The sequence below is a fragment of the Rhinolophus hipposideros genome, assembly GCF_964194185.1.
Source record: "Rhinolophus hipposideros genome assembly, chromosome: 2".
Lineage (NCBI taxonomy): Eukaryota > Metazoa > Chordata > Mammalia > Chiroptera > Rhinolophidae > Rhinolophus > Rhinolophus hipposideros.
This window is the reverse complement of record NC_138048.1, coordinates 105,714,493-105,731,309: the sequence shown is the minus strand read 5'-3', so window position 1 is coordinate 105,731,309 and position 16,817 is coordinate 105,714,493. Positions and strand designations below refer to the sequence as shown.

The 16,817-nt window shown below is 42.6% G+C and overlaps 1 protein-coding gene across 2 annotated transcripts in view; it reads left to right on the top strand.

Annotated features, from left to right (window-relative positions):
* The first annotated feature begins 1,640 nt into the window (after positions 1-1,640).
* BRWD1 (bromodomain and WD repeat domain containing 1) overlaps positions 1,641-16,817 on the top strand; it is a 100,282-nt gene continuing 85,105 nt past the window's right edge. For both annotated transcript variants that reach the window (XM_081070985.1, XM_081070984.1), the window contains exons 1-7: positions 1,641-2,411; positions 2,511-2,569; positions 2,712-2,741; positions 2,910-2,969; positions 13,539-13,689; positions 15,759-15,857; positions 16,220-16,380. In XM_081070985.1, coding sequence (XP_080927111.1) covers positions 1,766-2,411; positions 2,511-2,569; positions 2,712-2,741; positions 2,910-2,969; positions 13,539-13,689; positions 15,759-15,857; positions 16,220-16,380 — 1,206 coding nt within the window. In that variant the 5' untranslated portion in view covers positions 1,641-1,765. The remainder of the gene's footprint in view (positions 2,412-2,510; positions 2,570-2,711; positions 2,742-2,909; positions 2,970-13,538; positions 13,690-15,758; positions 15,858-16,219; positions 16,381-16,817) is intronic.

Here is a 16,817-nt window from a genome sequence, read left to right as displayed (position 1 = left end):
TCGTCTTTGTCATTTAATAACTTTGGTAATCTTGTTGGACCAGATCAGATTGTCTCATAGGAATAAACACCTGTAACTGCAAATAATCAAGTTGCTCCAAGTAGTTATCTGAACAATTTAGCTACAGCCTATATGCCTTATCTCAAGCTTGTGATACAACCCTCACTGACTAAGCCCCAAACTGAGATTTTTGTGACTCTTCTCATTCCACTCCAACCGGATCTGGCTGATTTAACCCCCTACATATTTCTGGACTTGTTTCTTCCTCTCCCTCCTTATAACTATTGCCCTAATGCATCTATATTTTTTTACTATTTCAGGGGCCTACTAAGTGGTTTTCCTGCCTCTTGGTTTTAACCTTCTCAAATCTATCCTGAAACGAAGAACTTTGAACCTTTCAATTGTTTCCAATTGGAAACAATTGAAAGGTTAACTCCCTCCCCCCCTCAATTTTCAACTTCTGATTTATTGAGGGTCATCCACACTTACAAAGTCACCTCCAGTTGTCATACTAAACTTGAAGTTCCTTACACTTGAAATGTTATCTCTTGGCCCTTTGTTGTTCATTTGCCTGGAATCCCTTTCCACACATGTAAGTCTGGAAACTTCAAACTTTTCTAATCTCTCCCTCCCACCGGGAGGTTGATCTCTCTTCTACCTCTACCTTAGATCTTATCATTATTTGCTTATATCTGTTTCTCCTAAAAAACAAGAAGTCTTTGATGGCACAGTTGCGGCTCATTCCTTCATGTTTTTGTCTCCATCACTTGATAAATTGTGTTTGCTGAATTAACAGTTAAAAGAACCAATTACTGATGTATACACACGTTGGGATTGTTCACTCACAAACTTTTGCTATTTAGTGTAAATAATGATAAAAGCAAATATGGTGCTTATTATACTGCAGGAACACTATTAACCCACTAAATCCTCACAACCCTGTGGAGGCACAAATATTATCTACAGTTTACAGGTGATAAAAAAACAATTGAGGCTCAGAGCTCAAAGCAAACACATCTAATAGGTGGACAAGCCCCAGGGTCCTGTCCCCAACCGGGTGTGATGTGAACCACCGCATTTAAGTTCTAGACGCTCTGGAGGTTATTACACTCAGTAGGAATCAGAATGACAAAAGCGCTCCTTGAAGGCCAGGGTATTTGTTTTGCTCCCTGCTGCGCTTTAGGGCTCAGAACAGGACCCCTGGCTACGCCGAGCGAACGAAGCCTGGCGTGCCAGCTAAGGGGATGCTTCTGGCCCTCGTGCACTGCTCCGACCTCACGTCCTGCCTCCCGAGGGCATCCCACTGACACACGGTTCCTCGTCCCTCGCAGGCGCCCGTCCGCAGGCGCGCGTCCTCCCTCCGCCTTTCCCACCCGGCGGAGGCGACGCTCCGGCTGCTCTCCCCGACTCGCGAGCTTCCCGTCCCCCGCGAGGTGCTCGTTTTCTTTAACCCTTTCCACTTCCAGGACTGCGGCTCGGGCTCCTTTATTACATTTTCCGCCCAATGCTCGTGGGAACGGAGACTCTCGCCAAAGGTTCGCTGGGCCCCGTGCGCCCCCGGCGGTCCGTGTCCGCGGCCCCGCGGCGCCCTCCCCCGCGGCGCCCCCGCATCCTCCCCCCTGGCCCGCCCCCGGAAAGGCTGCTCGGGCCGTTCTCCTCTTTGCCGGCGGCGTGATTTGCAGTTTTAAGGGTTTCGAGTGTGCAAAGCGAGCGATGTTCTCGGGGGCGGGGGCGCACACGCGGGCCCCAGCTACCCGTCCGTGACATGTCCCTTCCGAGAGGCCGAAGCGGCGACCCCATGGGGCCCGCTGCGTGTCTCGAGCCCCTACAGCCCGGCGTGGAGGGGCTCAGTTCCGGCCGCGGCGTGGGGACCCGTCGCCACCCCCCCGCCCCCCGTCGCCACCCCCCGCGGCCCCCGCCCCGGCCCCCGCCCGACCTCCGCCCCCGGCGCCCGCCCCGCGGCGCAGCTGGGCCGTCGCGCCGCCGCCGCACAATGGCCGGCCCCGCCTCGCCACGCGCAGGGATACGGCCACGCGCCGCCCCTCCCCCGCTGCCGCCTGCCCGGGCCGGGCCTCCGCTCGCGAGCCTCCTGCCCTGCGCCCCCGACGCAGACGCGGGGAGGCAGGGCGTGCGCCGTGGGGTGGGGCCCGGCCGCCGGTTGCTCCGGGCCCGCGGCGCCCCGCGGAGGACTACTTTTCCGCCCGCGGAGGGACTACGCCCGCGGACGCGTCGGCGCTGGCGGCGCGCACGGCATGGCGGCGGCGGCGGCGCGCCTGCGGTAGAGGGACGCCGGCCCGGTCAGGCCTCGGCGCGGCCTACACGCTTCGCTCGCCCGCTCCCGCTCCTCGCCCCGCGCCCGGCCATGGCGGAGCCCTCCCCCGCCCGACGCCCGGTGCCCCTCATCGAGTCGGGTAAGATGCGCCGCCCGCTGCCCCGCGTCGCCCCCGGCCCCCGCCCCGGCCCCGCCGCGGGCGCGCGGGCTCTTGACCCGAGTCTCCGTCTTCCCGCAGAGCTGTACTTCCTCATCGCCCGGTACCTGTCGGCCGGCCCGTGTCGGAGAGCGGCCCAGGTGAGTGCGGGCCCCACGGGCGGCGGCGGCCGTGGCAGTGGCGCGCGCGTCCCGGCCCCGCCGCCGCGGGGGTCGCGGGAGGAGGGCGCGGGGGGGACCGGTGCGGCCGCGGCGCCCTAACCGCGCGTCTCGTCCGCCGCAGGTGCTGGTGCAGGAGCTGGAGCAGTACCAGGTCTGTGCTTCGCGGCGCCCCCGCCCCGGCCCCGGCCCCTCCGCTCCCCGCGCGACCGTGGGCGGCGCCGCCCGCCCGGCGCCGCCGCTCCCACGCGCGCCCCTTCCCCCGCCGCCCGCCACCCGGACCCGCGCGCTGCTCATTCGTGCGCGTCTCGTGTCTTTGCAGTTGCTGCCGAAGAGGTTGGATTGGGAAGGCAACGAGCACAACAGGAGCTACGAGGAATTGGTGAGACTGTTGACATTTCCGGCCCGGGTTTCCCAGCACCTGCCCCCCGCCCCCTTGTCGGGGCTCCTGCTCGTGGGGCGCAGCGACCGAGCTCGGAGGCGGGTGGGCGGGCGGCCAGGGCGTCGCCGGGACCGTGGGACTTCCCCGGGGCGGGTTTGTTGTGCATTGGGGTGGCTGGGTTTGCTTTGGTAGGAAATGGCCCTGGGGGGCTGCGGGGCGGCGGCGGGGGGCCACTCGGCGGCGGTTGGCGGCGGGCTGGCTCCCCAGGTGCGATTGCTTATGATGAGAGCCCCGGTCACGCGTGCGCGCGGGTTGAGGCGCGCCAGCCACTTGGCGAGCTGCTCTCATCCGTAACCCGACTTGTAAATCGCGCTCTGATTGGCCTTCTTACTTTGGCCCCGCCCAGGTCTTACGACCACTTGTTCCCTGGGAAGAGCATCGTGGGTGTTGGAAAGGTGAAGTGTTGGTGGTTATTATTGTCTTTCTTTTCTCTCACCGGCTTAATAAAAACATTGCTGCCAGGCCTCCATTTCTTTTGCCGCTCTCAATGGTACCCTTGTTGAGTGCCTTAAAAAACGGATTTATTTTGATGAATTTTTCCAGTGATCTTGCTGTACGTGTTAATCCAGGCCCTAAGTGTGCAGGTGTGTTTCTCAGGCATCATTAACGTAGATTGTAGTTCCTTTTTTTTTAAGGGGAGCAAGGACTTTATGGGGGAACAGTGTGTACTTCCAGGACGTTTTTTCCCAAGTCAAGTTGTCCTTTCAGTCCTAGTTGTGGAGGGCGCAGCTCAGCTCCAGGTCCAGTTGCCATTAGTTGCAGGGGGTGCAGCCCACCATCCCTTGTGGGAGTGGAACCGGCCACCTGGTGGCTGAGAGCCCCCTGGCCCACGTGGGAATGGAACCTGCAGCCTTCGGAGTTAGGAGCCCGGGGCTCTAACCTCCGGAGCCACCAGGCGGCCCCTATGGTTCCCTTTTTGATGTACTTTGTCAACTTGTTCACTTGCTCTCACCATGTTTTTGTACATTTGTGTATTAGGACAAAGAATTTCTGTAGTTGCTAGGCCATCTTCAGCACCTTGTATGAGCAAAACAACTGAATAAGCAGCTCTTGAATGGTCTTTCACCACAGTTCTACAGCCTATGTAGGAACAGTTGAAGTCCGGTGAAAGTAACGGATTCTAGTTCAATAGTCAGTTTTAATGTTTGTGTTATTAGACAGGTTTTGTTTTTTTTTTACTTAGACGTTCATTTATATCCCTCACACCGTGAACCCCCCTCCCCCCATCCACTATCCCTCCGACCTCACACTGAACCATCACATTATATATATAAAATTAATGTTGGCATTCATTAATGTTTAGCTTCTGGTGTACAATGCCATGATCAGGCATCCACAGTATCCCTGAGGTGGTCTCCCAAATAGGACGCATGTCCATCGGATACCCAACAAGATCTTTACAACATTATTGAATACCTTCCCCAAATTAATTTTCAAAAAAAACCCTGAGGCTATCTTGTGGTTACCAGCTGCTTCCAAATCCCTTCACCTTTCCCCTTATCCCCAACCCCCCCCCCACACCCATCTAACAACCCTCAGTTTTTCCTCTTTGTCCCCAAAACTGTCTCTGATTAGTTCATTCACATATTCTTTTCTTTAGATTCCACATATAAGTGAGATCATATGGTACTTGTCTTTCTCTTTCTGACTTATTTTACTTAATGTTCTCTAGGTCCATCCGTGTTGTTGCAAATGATAAGATTTCTTTCTTTATGGCTGCGTAATACTCCATTGTATAAATGTACCACAGCTGCTTAATCCAGTCGTCTACCGATGGGCATTTTGGTTGTTTCCATGTCTTGGCTGTTGTGTATAGTGCTACACTGTTTTTTTTTGATGCAAACATTTAAAAGCAAAAATTTTCAAGAGAGTTCTAAAAATTCTGCACGAAAGCAGTTTTTATATGTTATTGAGTTTGATTTTTTTTTTTAAGTCCAATGGACCCATCTGTTGTATGTTATTCTTGATGAGAGAAAGTAGGGTTTTCAGTGAAGCAGAGCACTTTGTGACATGAATCCATTTGCATACATTTGGCTTTACAAACTTCTAGAGGCCATTTGGGCTCTAAAATTCTTATTGTGCTGCCTGATTATCTCATTACTGGCCGTTTTTATCAAGATGCAGTGCAGCTGATTACATCGGCCCAGTGGTGGAGAGTCGCAGGACGAGACAGCCTGGGTTCATGTGTTTAGCCCTTTGATTCTGGGCAGTTTATTTAATGCCTGTGCCTATGTTTTCCTATCTGTAAAATGAGGAAAAATAGTTGGGAGGGGTAGTAAGTTAGTGTATATACAGTTCTTAGACCAGTGTTTGCCAGGTAATCACTATGTAAGTCTTAGGAATTATAAATGTAGTGCGGAATTAGTCAGAACCTTAAAATACGTAGATGTGTAGCTTGTACATTATAAGTGCATAATTTTACCTATTTACGTAAGAATTTGAAGTCTTAGAAAGTACCTTGTGTGAGATTCCATAACTAGTTAGATGGAGGGCGAGGACTGTTAACCACGTCTTCTGTGGTCAGGAGAGTCTCCTACCACTATTCTGGTATTTGGTGGTTATATTATCATTGGTGTGTTTGAAGCTGGTTCCAAATTGAGAGACTTTTGCTTGAAAAAGAGCTTATGGTAGAGTCAATTTAAAGTCTTTAGATTTGCCTATATTTACGTGTACATGTTTGAAGATGTTGGTAGTGGCCTTTCTATAGGGGTGTAACTAAAAAATGATACTTGCAGTTCCCTTGAAAAGAATGGGTTTGAAATGTGCAAGTCCACTTATACATGGATTTTTTTTAGTTAATATGTACATTAATGCAAATGTATTTTCTCTTATTGTCTTAATATTTTCTTTTACTTTATTGTAACAATATAGTAAATAATGTATAATGTACAAAATAGGTGTTAATTGACTGTTATCTGTAAGGCTTCCTGTCAGCAGTAGGCTATTAGTAAAGTTTTTGGGGAGTCAAAGTTGTACTCGGATTTTTGTCTGCATGGGGTTTGTTTGGCACCTTATTCCCCTTGTTGTTAAGTGTCAAGTGTAATTATTTCATTAGTCTTTTCCTCTGTAAAGTGACTAAAAAATTGTCTTAACGTTAAATAAAAATTGCTTATGTTCATTGTAGAATATTTAGAAAGTGCAGAAGCGAAGAGAAACTAGAAAAACCACTAAAGTGAGAAGTGCTTGTTTTTCTTTATGCGTATACTCTAACAAAAATAAGATCTGTAAAAAAAAAAAAAAAAAGGATTCTTTTCCATTTCTCTGGAAGAGTTGAATCATTTGCTTGTTGGGCATTTGGTTGATTTCCAGTTTTTTTCTGTTAGTGATTATAAGAGCTACATATCCGCATTTATTTATATCATATAATTGTCACCTAATAAATTCCTAGCAACAATGAATAAAATGGTTTACATGTTTTTAATGTTTATTGTAAATTTGCTGTCTTTAAGGCTGCCAGTTTAAACTCTTGACAACCGTATGATAGTATGTTGATTTCTTACCCAGATAACGTTTTTAATGTTTGTCAGTGTGATGGATGAAACAGTTAATGTTTGAGTCATTTTTAATAAGTACTGCACAAAATAACCTTAACCTATATAATCTCATTTAATTGTATTAAGAATTATTTAAGACATTTTAGGGCTCAGCAGTTGAACCTAGAATCTGTATCAAATACAGTGCTTTTATTTGGCTCTTCTAAAATATTAAGATCGTAACGTTTCTTGAAAATTTTTATAAACTCTTGTTTTATGTTTGTATTGAGTTTTTTGAATTTATTTTAAAGATACAACTAAAATGAATAGGTTTTATTTCTTTGGGTCAGGCTTCTTGATGAAATAATGAACTAAATGTACATTAATGTTGAAATCTATGGTCTTGAACAGTTTATGTGGCTGAAATTATTTTACCAAATACTTTACTATTTCATGTTCTGTAGGTTGTTGCATGTTAAAAATCCATGCATGTTGAAGTGTTCCTGTCTCTTTCTGTTTTAATACATCTTGTGAAACAGTATTTTTTAAAAACAAAGTTTGACTTTTGGGGGAATAGTTGACTCTTACGTTAAGTTCCATATAGGACCCAGACTTTAGTTAGGCTTTGCACAGGTCTTATTTTGATCATACTCTGCTTAGAAAATTGTATTTTGATTTGATACAACATGAAGAATCTCAACTTCAGTATTTTTTTTCCAAATGTTAGTTGATTTATGGATAAAGCCTCTGAGAATTTTTGCATTCTGTATTTTATTTTTTTCAGATGGTCTGATGGTAGGTCTAGAAACAGCTGGAGAACACCATATCAAGAATATCAGAAACCTTAGATAATTTTTCTTTTGAATAATTTGTAATTTGGAAAAGCTTTTGTAGTCTAGAAATAGGGCTCATTGTTTTGCCAAGGGAGGAAGAAAATTACATTAGTAGATTGCATAGAAATGCTAACTTGGGATATATCCCCATTTAATATTGGAGTCAACATTAATAGCGTTTTCCAAGTACGTTTCACGTTACTGGGTTAGTTGGTGGGCGACTTTGCTACAGATATTCAGCATGCTGTTATGATTTGTGTGATTACATAGCACATGAAAGTAGTTTTGTGGTATGCTTCCATTTGCTTAGGAGCAGGGGTTTAACTAATAAAGATATATAATGATGTCTTCCAAGTCTGCAGATGGAATTCCTGCAGTAATTAATGGTGTCTTTCTGCTTGGGCAGCCTCTACATTTTGGCTTTTTTCCCCTCAAACTTTCAGTCTTACAGTTGCCAAATGGCTCTTGCAGTGACCTACTAGAAATGATGGGAGGGAAGGGTTCTTTATTCCTGGGACTCTTACTAGGGAGGAGAGTTTTTTTAGGGACATTCTCCTGCATTAGGAGATTTCTCAGTTTCATTAGCCAGAACTAAACCACGTGACCTAATTATGAAAAAGTCTTAAAGTGAGGTTCTGCCCAAGTGGGGAGGGAGGTAATGGCTGTTGGGTAAGCAATTGCTGTCTGCTCCCAGAAGCTAAGAACTGGTTAATGTTTCTGAATTAAAATAAAATTAATGCTTTTAAATGAATGATCTTCACACTAACACTAGGACATTTCCCTGCCTAGGTCGTTTTGTATCAACTGAGTGTTAAGCTCTTTTTGTCTTATTTCTATGGGAATATTTTTTTTCTGCAACTGATTGCTAAACTTTCACGTTTTTATAAACTTAGAAAAGAGGCCAAGAAAATGCATCCATCTCTTCAGAAGCTGAGGGAAATTATTTAAGCAAGGAAGACACTAAATTTTTTAATTTGTATAAAAGACAGTGCTCTGTCACTTCTTTCGATTGTTGTACTGTACTTTTTATTATATACGAATTGTGATAGGATAATTATATGTTCCCCATTGCTAGGTTTCTAGTTGTATTTTAAAATAATATGATGGAAAGCTAAAGGCCAGATAGGCACATATTAAAGATATTAACTATTTTCTAGATTTTGATTAGATCACAGCATTCCAAACTACAGAAAAAGCTACTTTGTCCCATAACTTTTCAATTAAGTTATGTAGACCCTATTGCCACTTTCTATAACTGCTGCCCTGGGCTTGAAGAGGCTCATTCTCACAACAGTATTTGGCGACAGTGATCCTAGGATTGACCCTAGGGTGATCAACTTGGAGACTGAATATGGCTATAAACAAGATGGTAGAGAGATTGGCTATTTGACTATTGTAGGGACTTAGTTCTGGCTTGACTCTTGGGGACCTTGCGTAACTGACTTATTCGTCAGGGTTCCTGATAGACTTCTAACGTTGATGTCTAGGACTTAAAAATGTTGAAGGAACGTTATATTAATTTGGTCAAATGCTATTAAATTTTTAATAATCCAGAACCATTATCTATTTATTATTTTTATTGCCTATATTTAGGGAGTAGAACCACATTATTTTCCGGATGTACTTTGTTTTGTACAAAAACAGTATGATCCTCCTCCACACCCACCCATCTTTTTTTTTTTTTTTTAATTTTTATTGGGGAATATTGGGGAACAGTGTGTCTCCCCAGGGCCCATCAGCTCCAAGTCGTTGTCCTTCAGTCTAGTTGTGGAGGGTGCAGCTCACTGGCCCATGTGGGAATCAAACGAGCAACCCTGTTCAGAGCTGGCACTCTAACCCACTGAGCTGTCTGGCTGCCACACCCACCCATCTTTGATGGTTTTGTTAGACTTCTCAGAAATGCAAGGAATCTATAATTTTCTTCCTGGGAACTACAGCTGCTGCATGGGATTCATGTTCCTATAATACCTGGACTTTTCCCAAATATGCCTATGTTGAAGCCTCCTGCAACGATTAGTTATATTGCTTAGTTGACCAAGACAGTATAATCTGCATGTTTGTAAAGTTCTTCTGGGTCGTTTAAGAGAGAAAGTAAGATCGTGTCTAACCCTGAGAAGCAACCTTTTTAAAATTTTTTATCCATACCTTTTCTAGTTAGACAAGTTCTTTTTATCCATAAGTTTTATATTTGATCTTCAGAAATACATCTCTGTTCCTAGATGGGCTTGGTTGTATAACCTCTTAAAGTCAGTTGTCTATCGACCTGAATAGTGGAAATCTCAAAGAAAACTATTAATGTTATTTTGGAGAAGAGTGATTGTTCTTACAGAAGCCGTGTTGCCATTGCCCAAAGTCTTTTTACCTTAAGTACTCAACGCCTTTTGGATGTATTGTGTAGGTCAATCAGTGCAATTAATTTAGTGGGGTTTTTGTTTTTCAGATTTGCATTACTGACAGTTCTTATATCTGTGAGTTTCTTGGTTCCTGTTGGAATTAACTTCTAGTTTCTCCTGTCTTCCTTTCCTTTCCTGTGATGAGCTAATTATCTACAATAGTTTTTGGACTTCTACATATTGACACTTTGAAGCACAGAGTGCTAATTAGTAGTAAATGCTTTTTTTTAAAAGTAAATTTTTATTGGGGAATATTGGGGAACAGTGTGTTTCTCCAGGGCCCATCAGCTCCAAGTAGTTGTCCTTCAACCAATTGTAGAGGGTACAGCTCAGCTCTAAGTCCAGTCGCCATTTTCAATCTTTAATTGCAGGGGGCGCCGCCCTCTATCCCATGTGGGAACTGAACTGGCAACCTGTTGTTTAGAGCTCGTGCTCTAACTAACTGAGCCATCCGGCCGCCTCTCCGGAAGCTCAGCGGTCTTCAATCTAGTTGCGGAGGGCGCAACTGGCCCATGTGGGAGTTGGACCTGCAACCCTGTTGTCCAGAACTCGCTCTCTAACCCACTGAGCCGTCCAGCCACACCAGTCGTAAATACTTTTTGAGACCTAAGTTTTGATGCAGCTTTTAAGTTATGCCTTGGAATATCTGTCAGGGTGGGAAATGAAAAGTTGAAGGTATTTTATTCTTTTCTGTGGTCAAAGCTTGATATTGAATCCAGGCTTATTTTATATTTGAATTCATGATTAAGAGCTAAAAGTGAGATCTAGAACTATGTTTTTTTTCTTTGGAGCGGTGTTTCTCAGGGAGTTTGAAAATGGGTCCTTGTTGGTGTCAGAGTGGCATGGGATGATTGTTGGCATTAATGGAATACCAGGGATATCATATGTCCCAGATATGGGGACAGTCCTGTACAGTAATGTTTTATTCTTCCTCAAATGCTGGTAACATCATGATTGAGAAATCCTAGAGATAAAGCATTAAAGTTTGTGCCAAACACAAGCATATTCATGAGTTGAACTTACACATTATTCTTTGTTTTTCTGTGAGGTATAATTGACATAGAATAAGCTGCACATGTTTATAAAATGTTCAAGTTGATAAATTTGGATGTGTGTTACACCCGTGAACCCATCACCACAATGAAGAGTAAACGTATCTATTACACCCCAGAGTTTCCTCTTCCCCTTTGTAATTCCTCCTGCTTCTCCCCAAGCTGTCTCTGATCTGCTTGGTGTAACTATATATTAGTTTGCATTTTCTAGACTTTACTATAAATGAGATCATACAGTCTGTACTCTTTTCCTGGCTTTTTTCAGCATAATTGTCTTGAGATTCATCCATGTCCTCGTGTGTTATTAATAGTTCATTTCTTTTTATTGTTGCATAGTATCCATTGTACAGAATATACTAATATGTGCATTGATTCACCTGTTAATGGACATTTGCGTTGTGTCCACTTTGGGCCTTTGAAAAAGAGCTGTTATTCACGTAAAAACTTTTATATGGATGTAGGCTTTCATTTTCTTGGGTGAACTTTTGTCAAAAACCAATCGTCCCAGGGGTAGAATACGAGGTATGATCAAACAATACGGTGACTTCAAAAAAAAATTATTATAGTAAAAGACACATTGCCATTAATCCCCTTCAAAATACCCCCCCTCGCTTTGGACACACTTATCCCATCCTTCTTGCCCCTTTCTGAAGCAGTTCTGGAAGTCCTCTTTCATGAGTGTCTTTAGTTGTGCTGTCGTGGCTGCCTCGATGTCCTGAATCATTTTGACTTTGGGGAAGAGCCAGAAGTCACATGGTGCCGGATCTGGTGAATAAGGTGGATGAGGACGCACCGTAATGTTTTTATTGGACAGAAATTGCCGTACCAGAAGCAATGTATGACATGGAGCGTTAATCATGATGCAGGATGATTTATAGCACACTTTAAAACACACCTTCCAACCATAGCTCACACCCGACTGACTGTTACTAAGGTTCAACATGCTGCTTCCTTTATTGAAGATTCCTGCCTTTCCGTTGGATGGCACCCGGCAGCAGCAATGCACCGAATTTTGTGATCACAATGGAAAGTCTCCGTGTCACACATGTCTTCTGGTACAGCAATTTCTGTCAAAAACATTACGGTGTGTCCTCATCCACCTTATTCACTGGATCTGGCACCATGTGACTTCTGGCTCTTCCCCAAAGTCAAAATGACCATAAAAGTTATATGTCTTGAATCAATTCAGGACATCGAAGCAGCCACAACAGCATAACTAAAGACACGCACGAAAGAGGACTTGCAGAACTGCTTCAGAAAGGGGCAAGAACGATGGGATAAATGTGTTCTAAGTGAGGGGGAGTAATGGCAATGTGTCTTTTACTGCAATACGTTTTTTAAATGTGAACACTCACCATATTTTTTTTGACCATACCTCATAGCTTGATAATAGGGAAAGTGTATGTGTTACTATTAAAGAAATTGCCCAACTGTTTTCCAAAGTGGTTGTACTCTTTTACTCCCACTAGCAGTTTCTCCACATTCTTGCCAGTCTTGGTCTGGTCAGTCTTTTTAATTTTAGGCATTTTAGTAGGTGTACAATGATAGCTCATGTTTTAAACTTGTATTTCATCAGTTGTCAGTGATGTTGAGTATCTTTTTTTTTTTTTTTTTAAAGCCATCCTAGTCAAAAATCCCAGCAGACTTTTTTGTAGAGGTGGACCATTTCAATCTACTTATAGGCAAATGAAAACGGCCTGAGGATGGGAGGAGGGAGAAGAGCGTAAGGGGGATCAATTATATGGTGATGGAAGGAGAACCGACTCTGGGTGGTGAACACACAGTGGGATTTATAGATGATGTAATACAGAATTGTACACCTGAAATCTATGTAATTTCACTAACAATTGTCACCCCAATAAATTAAAAAAAGAAAAAACATAAATAAATAAAAAAAAGAAAACGGCCTAGAAAAGCCAAAGCAGCTTGGAAAGTAGAGAACTAACAATACCTGACACTTCAGGACCTGCTGTATATGAGGAGGACTGATTCTGACAAAGGTTCAAAGATAATCTTTTTATTTGAAATCATAATAAAACTTAAAAGAAAACATTGGAGAAAATCTTTATGACATAAAGATAAGTTTTATTATGATTTCAAATTATATACCTAAATAATCTGTCGAGATAATTTTTGTTTATGGTGTGACGTATGGATCAAAGTTATTTATTTTTGGCAGTGGATATCCGATTGTTTCAGCACCATTTCTTGAAAAGATTATCTTTTCTCCTTTGAACCTTTGTCAAAATCAGTCCTCCTCATATATAGCAGGTCCTGAAGTGTCAGATATTGTTAGTTCTCTACTTTCCAAGCTGCTTTGGCTTTTCTAGGCCGTTTTCATTTCCCTATGAGTACATCGAAACGGTCCATTTCTACAAAAAAGCCTGCTGGGATTTTGATTGGGATGGCTTTTTTTAAAAAAAAAAAAGAAAATTCATTGGGGAATATTGGGGAACAGCGTGTGTTTCTCCAGGGCCCATCAGCTCCAAGTTGTTGTCCTTCAGTCTAGTTGCAGAGGGCGCGGCTCACTGGCCCACGCGGGAATCAAACTGGCGACCCTGTTCAGAGCTCGGGTTCTAACCGAATGAGCCATCCGGCCGCTCTGATTGGGGTTGCTTTGAATGTGTACATCGATTTGCTATTTAGATCTTTTGTTTCTCTCAGCAATTTCGTATGGTATGTCACACATCCCTAAGTATTTAGTATTTTTTGATACTATTATAAACAATGTTGTTTTTAAAATTTCCTTTCCAATCAGGTTTTGTCCAATAAACATGTGGCTCCTGATCACCTGTTGCAAATCTGCCAGCGCATCGGTCCCATGTTGGATAAAGAAATTCCACCCAGTATTTCAAGAGTCACTTCTTTACTTGGTGCAGGAAGGCAGTCTTTGCTACGTACAGCAAAAGGTACCTTAATTTGAAGAAGTGTTCTGCTTTGTATTACTAGCTTAATAATTATCATAATTGTGAAGTAATGTAAGCATTGTGGAAGAAAGGCGATGTGTAACTAAATCATGCTGTGGACTATAAATTCTCTGCATTTAGCGTAGACGTTGGATTTTATTACATAAGTGTTTAATGGGTCCTGCGTTTAAAAACATGATAAAGGTATAGCTGTTAAGCTAAAAAGCTTGAATTTATTCTGAGATGTGTTTGAGGTTTTATCAATGTGAGTTCTTAATTTTCCATTTTGTAGCTCACTTACAACTTCATTGAATGTAACTGTATGTGTCTAATAAACTCTTTAAATACTAGAAGTATTTCATTTGATATTTAGATTCTTGAAAGCCCTTTGTTATAAGGGGAAGTGATTTTCTAAATTTGGTAGCAGTTTGAAAATAAGCACCCAAAATGTATAATTGCATGGTTCTTTTTTTCACCAATTCAATTTTTTTTGCTAAGTTATATGGTAGCAAACTGTTGGAATTGCTGTTAGCTTGGTATAAATCACTTAGACTAAGTGTATGTATGTGATATGATCTATGTATACAACATGGCTTACCTGCTAATGGGCAAGAATGTCGGCTCTTTTGATCTAGAGCATACGTCAAGTTCCCCCCCCATGATTATTTTTAAGATCTGTTGCTCATGTGATGCGTGCTGCCTCTTAGATGTACCTCCAGTATACAGCTTGCCTGAGAAAGAAGCCTCCCTCTTGGTTCCATGCCAGACTGGTTTGTCAGCTTTAGTTGTTCCTTAGTGCCCTATGGCTACAACACACTGGGGCTTGAATCAGGAAACTGTTCATATTCTTCCTTCTTCTGTGTCCCTATTCACCTTGTAATTATTCTGTTTTAGGTTGTTACATAGTAGTTGCCTGGGTAGCCTGTTTTCCTCTGTTTTCTTTGCTTGTGTCAAGCTCAATGTCGTTTTGTGATGAGCACTGCTTTAGAACTGGCAGACCTTAGAAGAGACTTCAGCAAGCTGTCCTAGGGTAGGGACCATATTTCTCTGCTTGTTTTGTACTAGTGCAATGGGAGGATGCCTGGGAACTGCTCTTTGATCATGAGAGTGGTAATGAATCCATTCATGTAAAACCTAATATGCCTGTTGGTTTGGGGCACCCGAGGCTCAGTAGAGGTTTAGTATGATGCCTTCCTTCCCTTCCTCTTTCAGTTGTGAAGAAACTATTTCCTAGCACAGCATAACCTGTGTTCTGCTGCTGTCTCCTTAGAGGGGGCAGACATTTTTCTTAGTATTTTGGCTGGTAAGTCAAAGAGGGATGGGACTTTAGAATTAGTGTTCAGAATGGCACTTCCTATATACGTGCTCTTGTGTAAAGGATTATCTATGAGTTTTAAACAAGAGGAAAACCATTTAATTTTGTCAATACTTTTAAGGAGATTAAAGTCATGGTAATATTGGCCAAAATTAATTTTAAAACTCAATAACATTTAAATAGTTTATTAAGTCAGGGATTTTTTTGTATAAATCAATGAAATTAAAATTTTCCTAACAAAACTTTCCATTTTTGGAAAGTTGAATCAGTTGTGATTAAGATTTTTTTTTATCATTAATATTGTATGGTATAATTCCGCATTGAAAAGTAAGATCTTATTTGGCATCGAATGGGTCTTGGAGTTAAAAGACCTAGTTCTGTGGCCCATCTTGACTAATCATTTGCAGTGGATCTCTTTAAAGGTCCTGGAACCTTTGAGCCTCAGTTACCTCACTTGTAAATTGGTGATTAATACCTACCTCACAGGGTTGTTGTGGGGATTCAATGAGATAATGTATGTGGAAAGCACTTTGTAAATTGTAAAGTGCTACAATGTTAGTTGTCGTTGTTGTATCTGAGATGTCTTACATTTTTTTTCTTCAGAAATAGTCTAATAAACCTCTAGGGCTTTCCTGTTAAAGTATATTAGTTGGTAAACTTTAATAAACAGTTTATTAAAATATACGTAAGTATTCTATAAAATCTTTCTTGGGGTTAACTTTCAAGATTTTATGTGTATCTAAAATTCATTTTAAAGACTGCAGGCACACAGTTTGGAAGGGCTCTGCCTTTGCTGCTCTTCATAGAGGAAGACCTCCTGAAATGCCGGTGAATTATGGTTCCCCACCAAATCTTGGTAAGTGAGCTTGGCCTTGCAAATAGATGCCTGAAACCATTCTGTTAGTGTCTGAGCAACATTGTATCTGCTATATTAAAATTTAAAAGGAAATACTGGTAGTACTGTTGTTTCGGTAGTAACAAGTATTAATTTTCAAATTTGTTTTCCTAAAATAACTAAAAGTAATAACAATTAATGAATAAACAATTTTATTATAATGAGAAGTCTGCAGTCGTGATTACAGTAGAACAGAACTGGGAATCCTAAGGAAGAAACTTTTGTCCTTAGGATTTCTTGAACATAGATTTTATTTTGGAATTTTTTGTAGCTTTTTACATATTGGTTCCCCCTTAACCATTTTCGTTGTTTTTATTTCCTAGTGGAGATACATCGAGGAAAACAACTCACAGGGTGTTCCACTTTTAGCACAGCATTTCCAGGAACTATGTATCAGCATATAAAACTGCACAGAAGGATTCTTGGACATCTGTCTGCTGTTTACTGTGTAGCGTTTGATAGGACAGGACATAGAATCTTTACAGTGAGTTAACGTTTTAAACTCAATTTGATCACCTGGAGCACTTGAGCGTTCCTCAGAATCTTCTGGGAAATCTTATAAAACATGTAAATCTATGATTCCCATTCTCAGGGATTTTGACAATAGGTCTGGTGTGGGGCCCATAAATTTGCATTTTTCTTTAGTGTCCGAGGTGATTCATATGCAGACAGGCCTTTTGCAGTGTTTGTGAGACATTGATTTAGAGCATGATCATCAAGGAAGCCTAAAGACATGTGTGCCTACTACTTCTCCAGCCCATTTTAGGCCTGCTGAGTTAGGTTAATCTCTATTACGTGTGTTAACCAAAAGCAACCCCCTGCCCCAGAATATCCAAATTTCTGTCGGTGATTCATAGTCATGGTGGTTACTCCCTGATCCAGGAAAATTGGTTACTGGAACACTGAAATATTTTATAATTC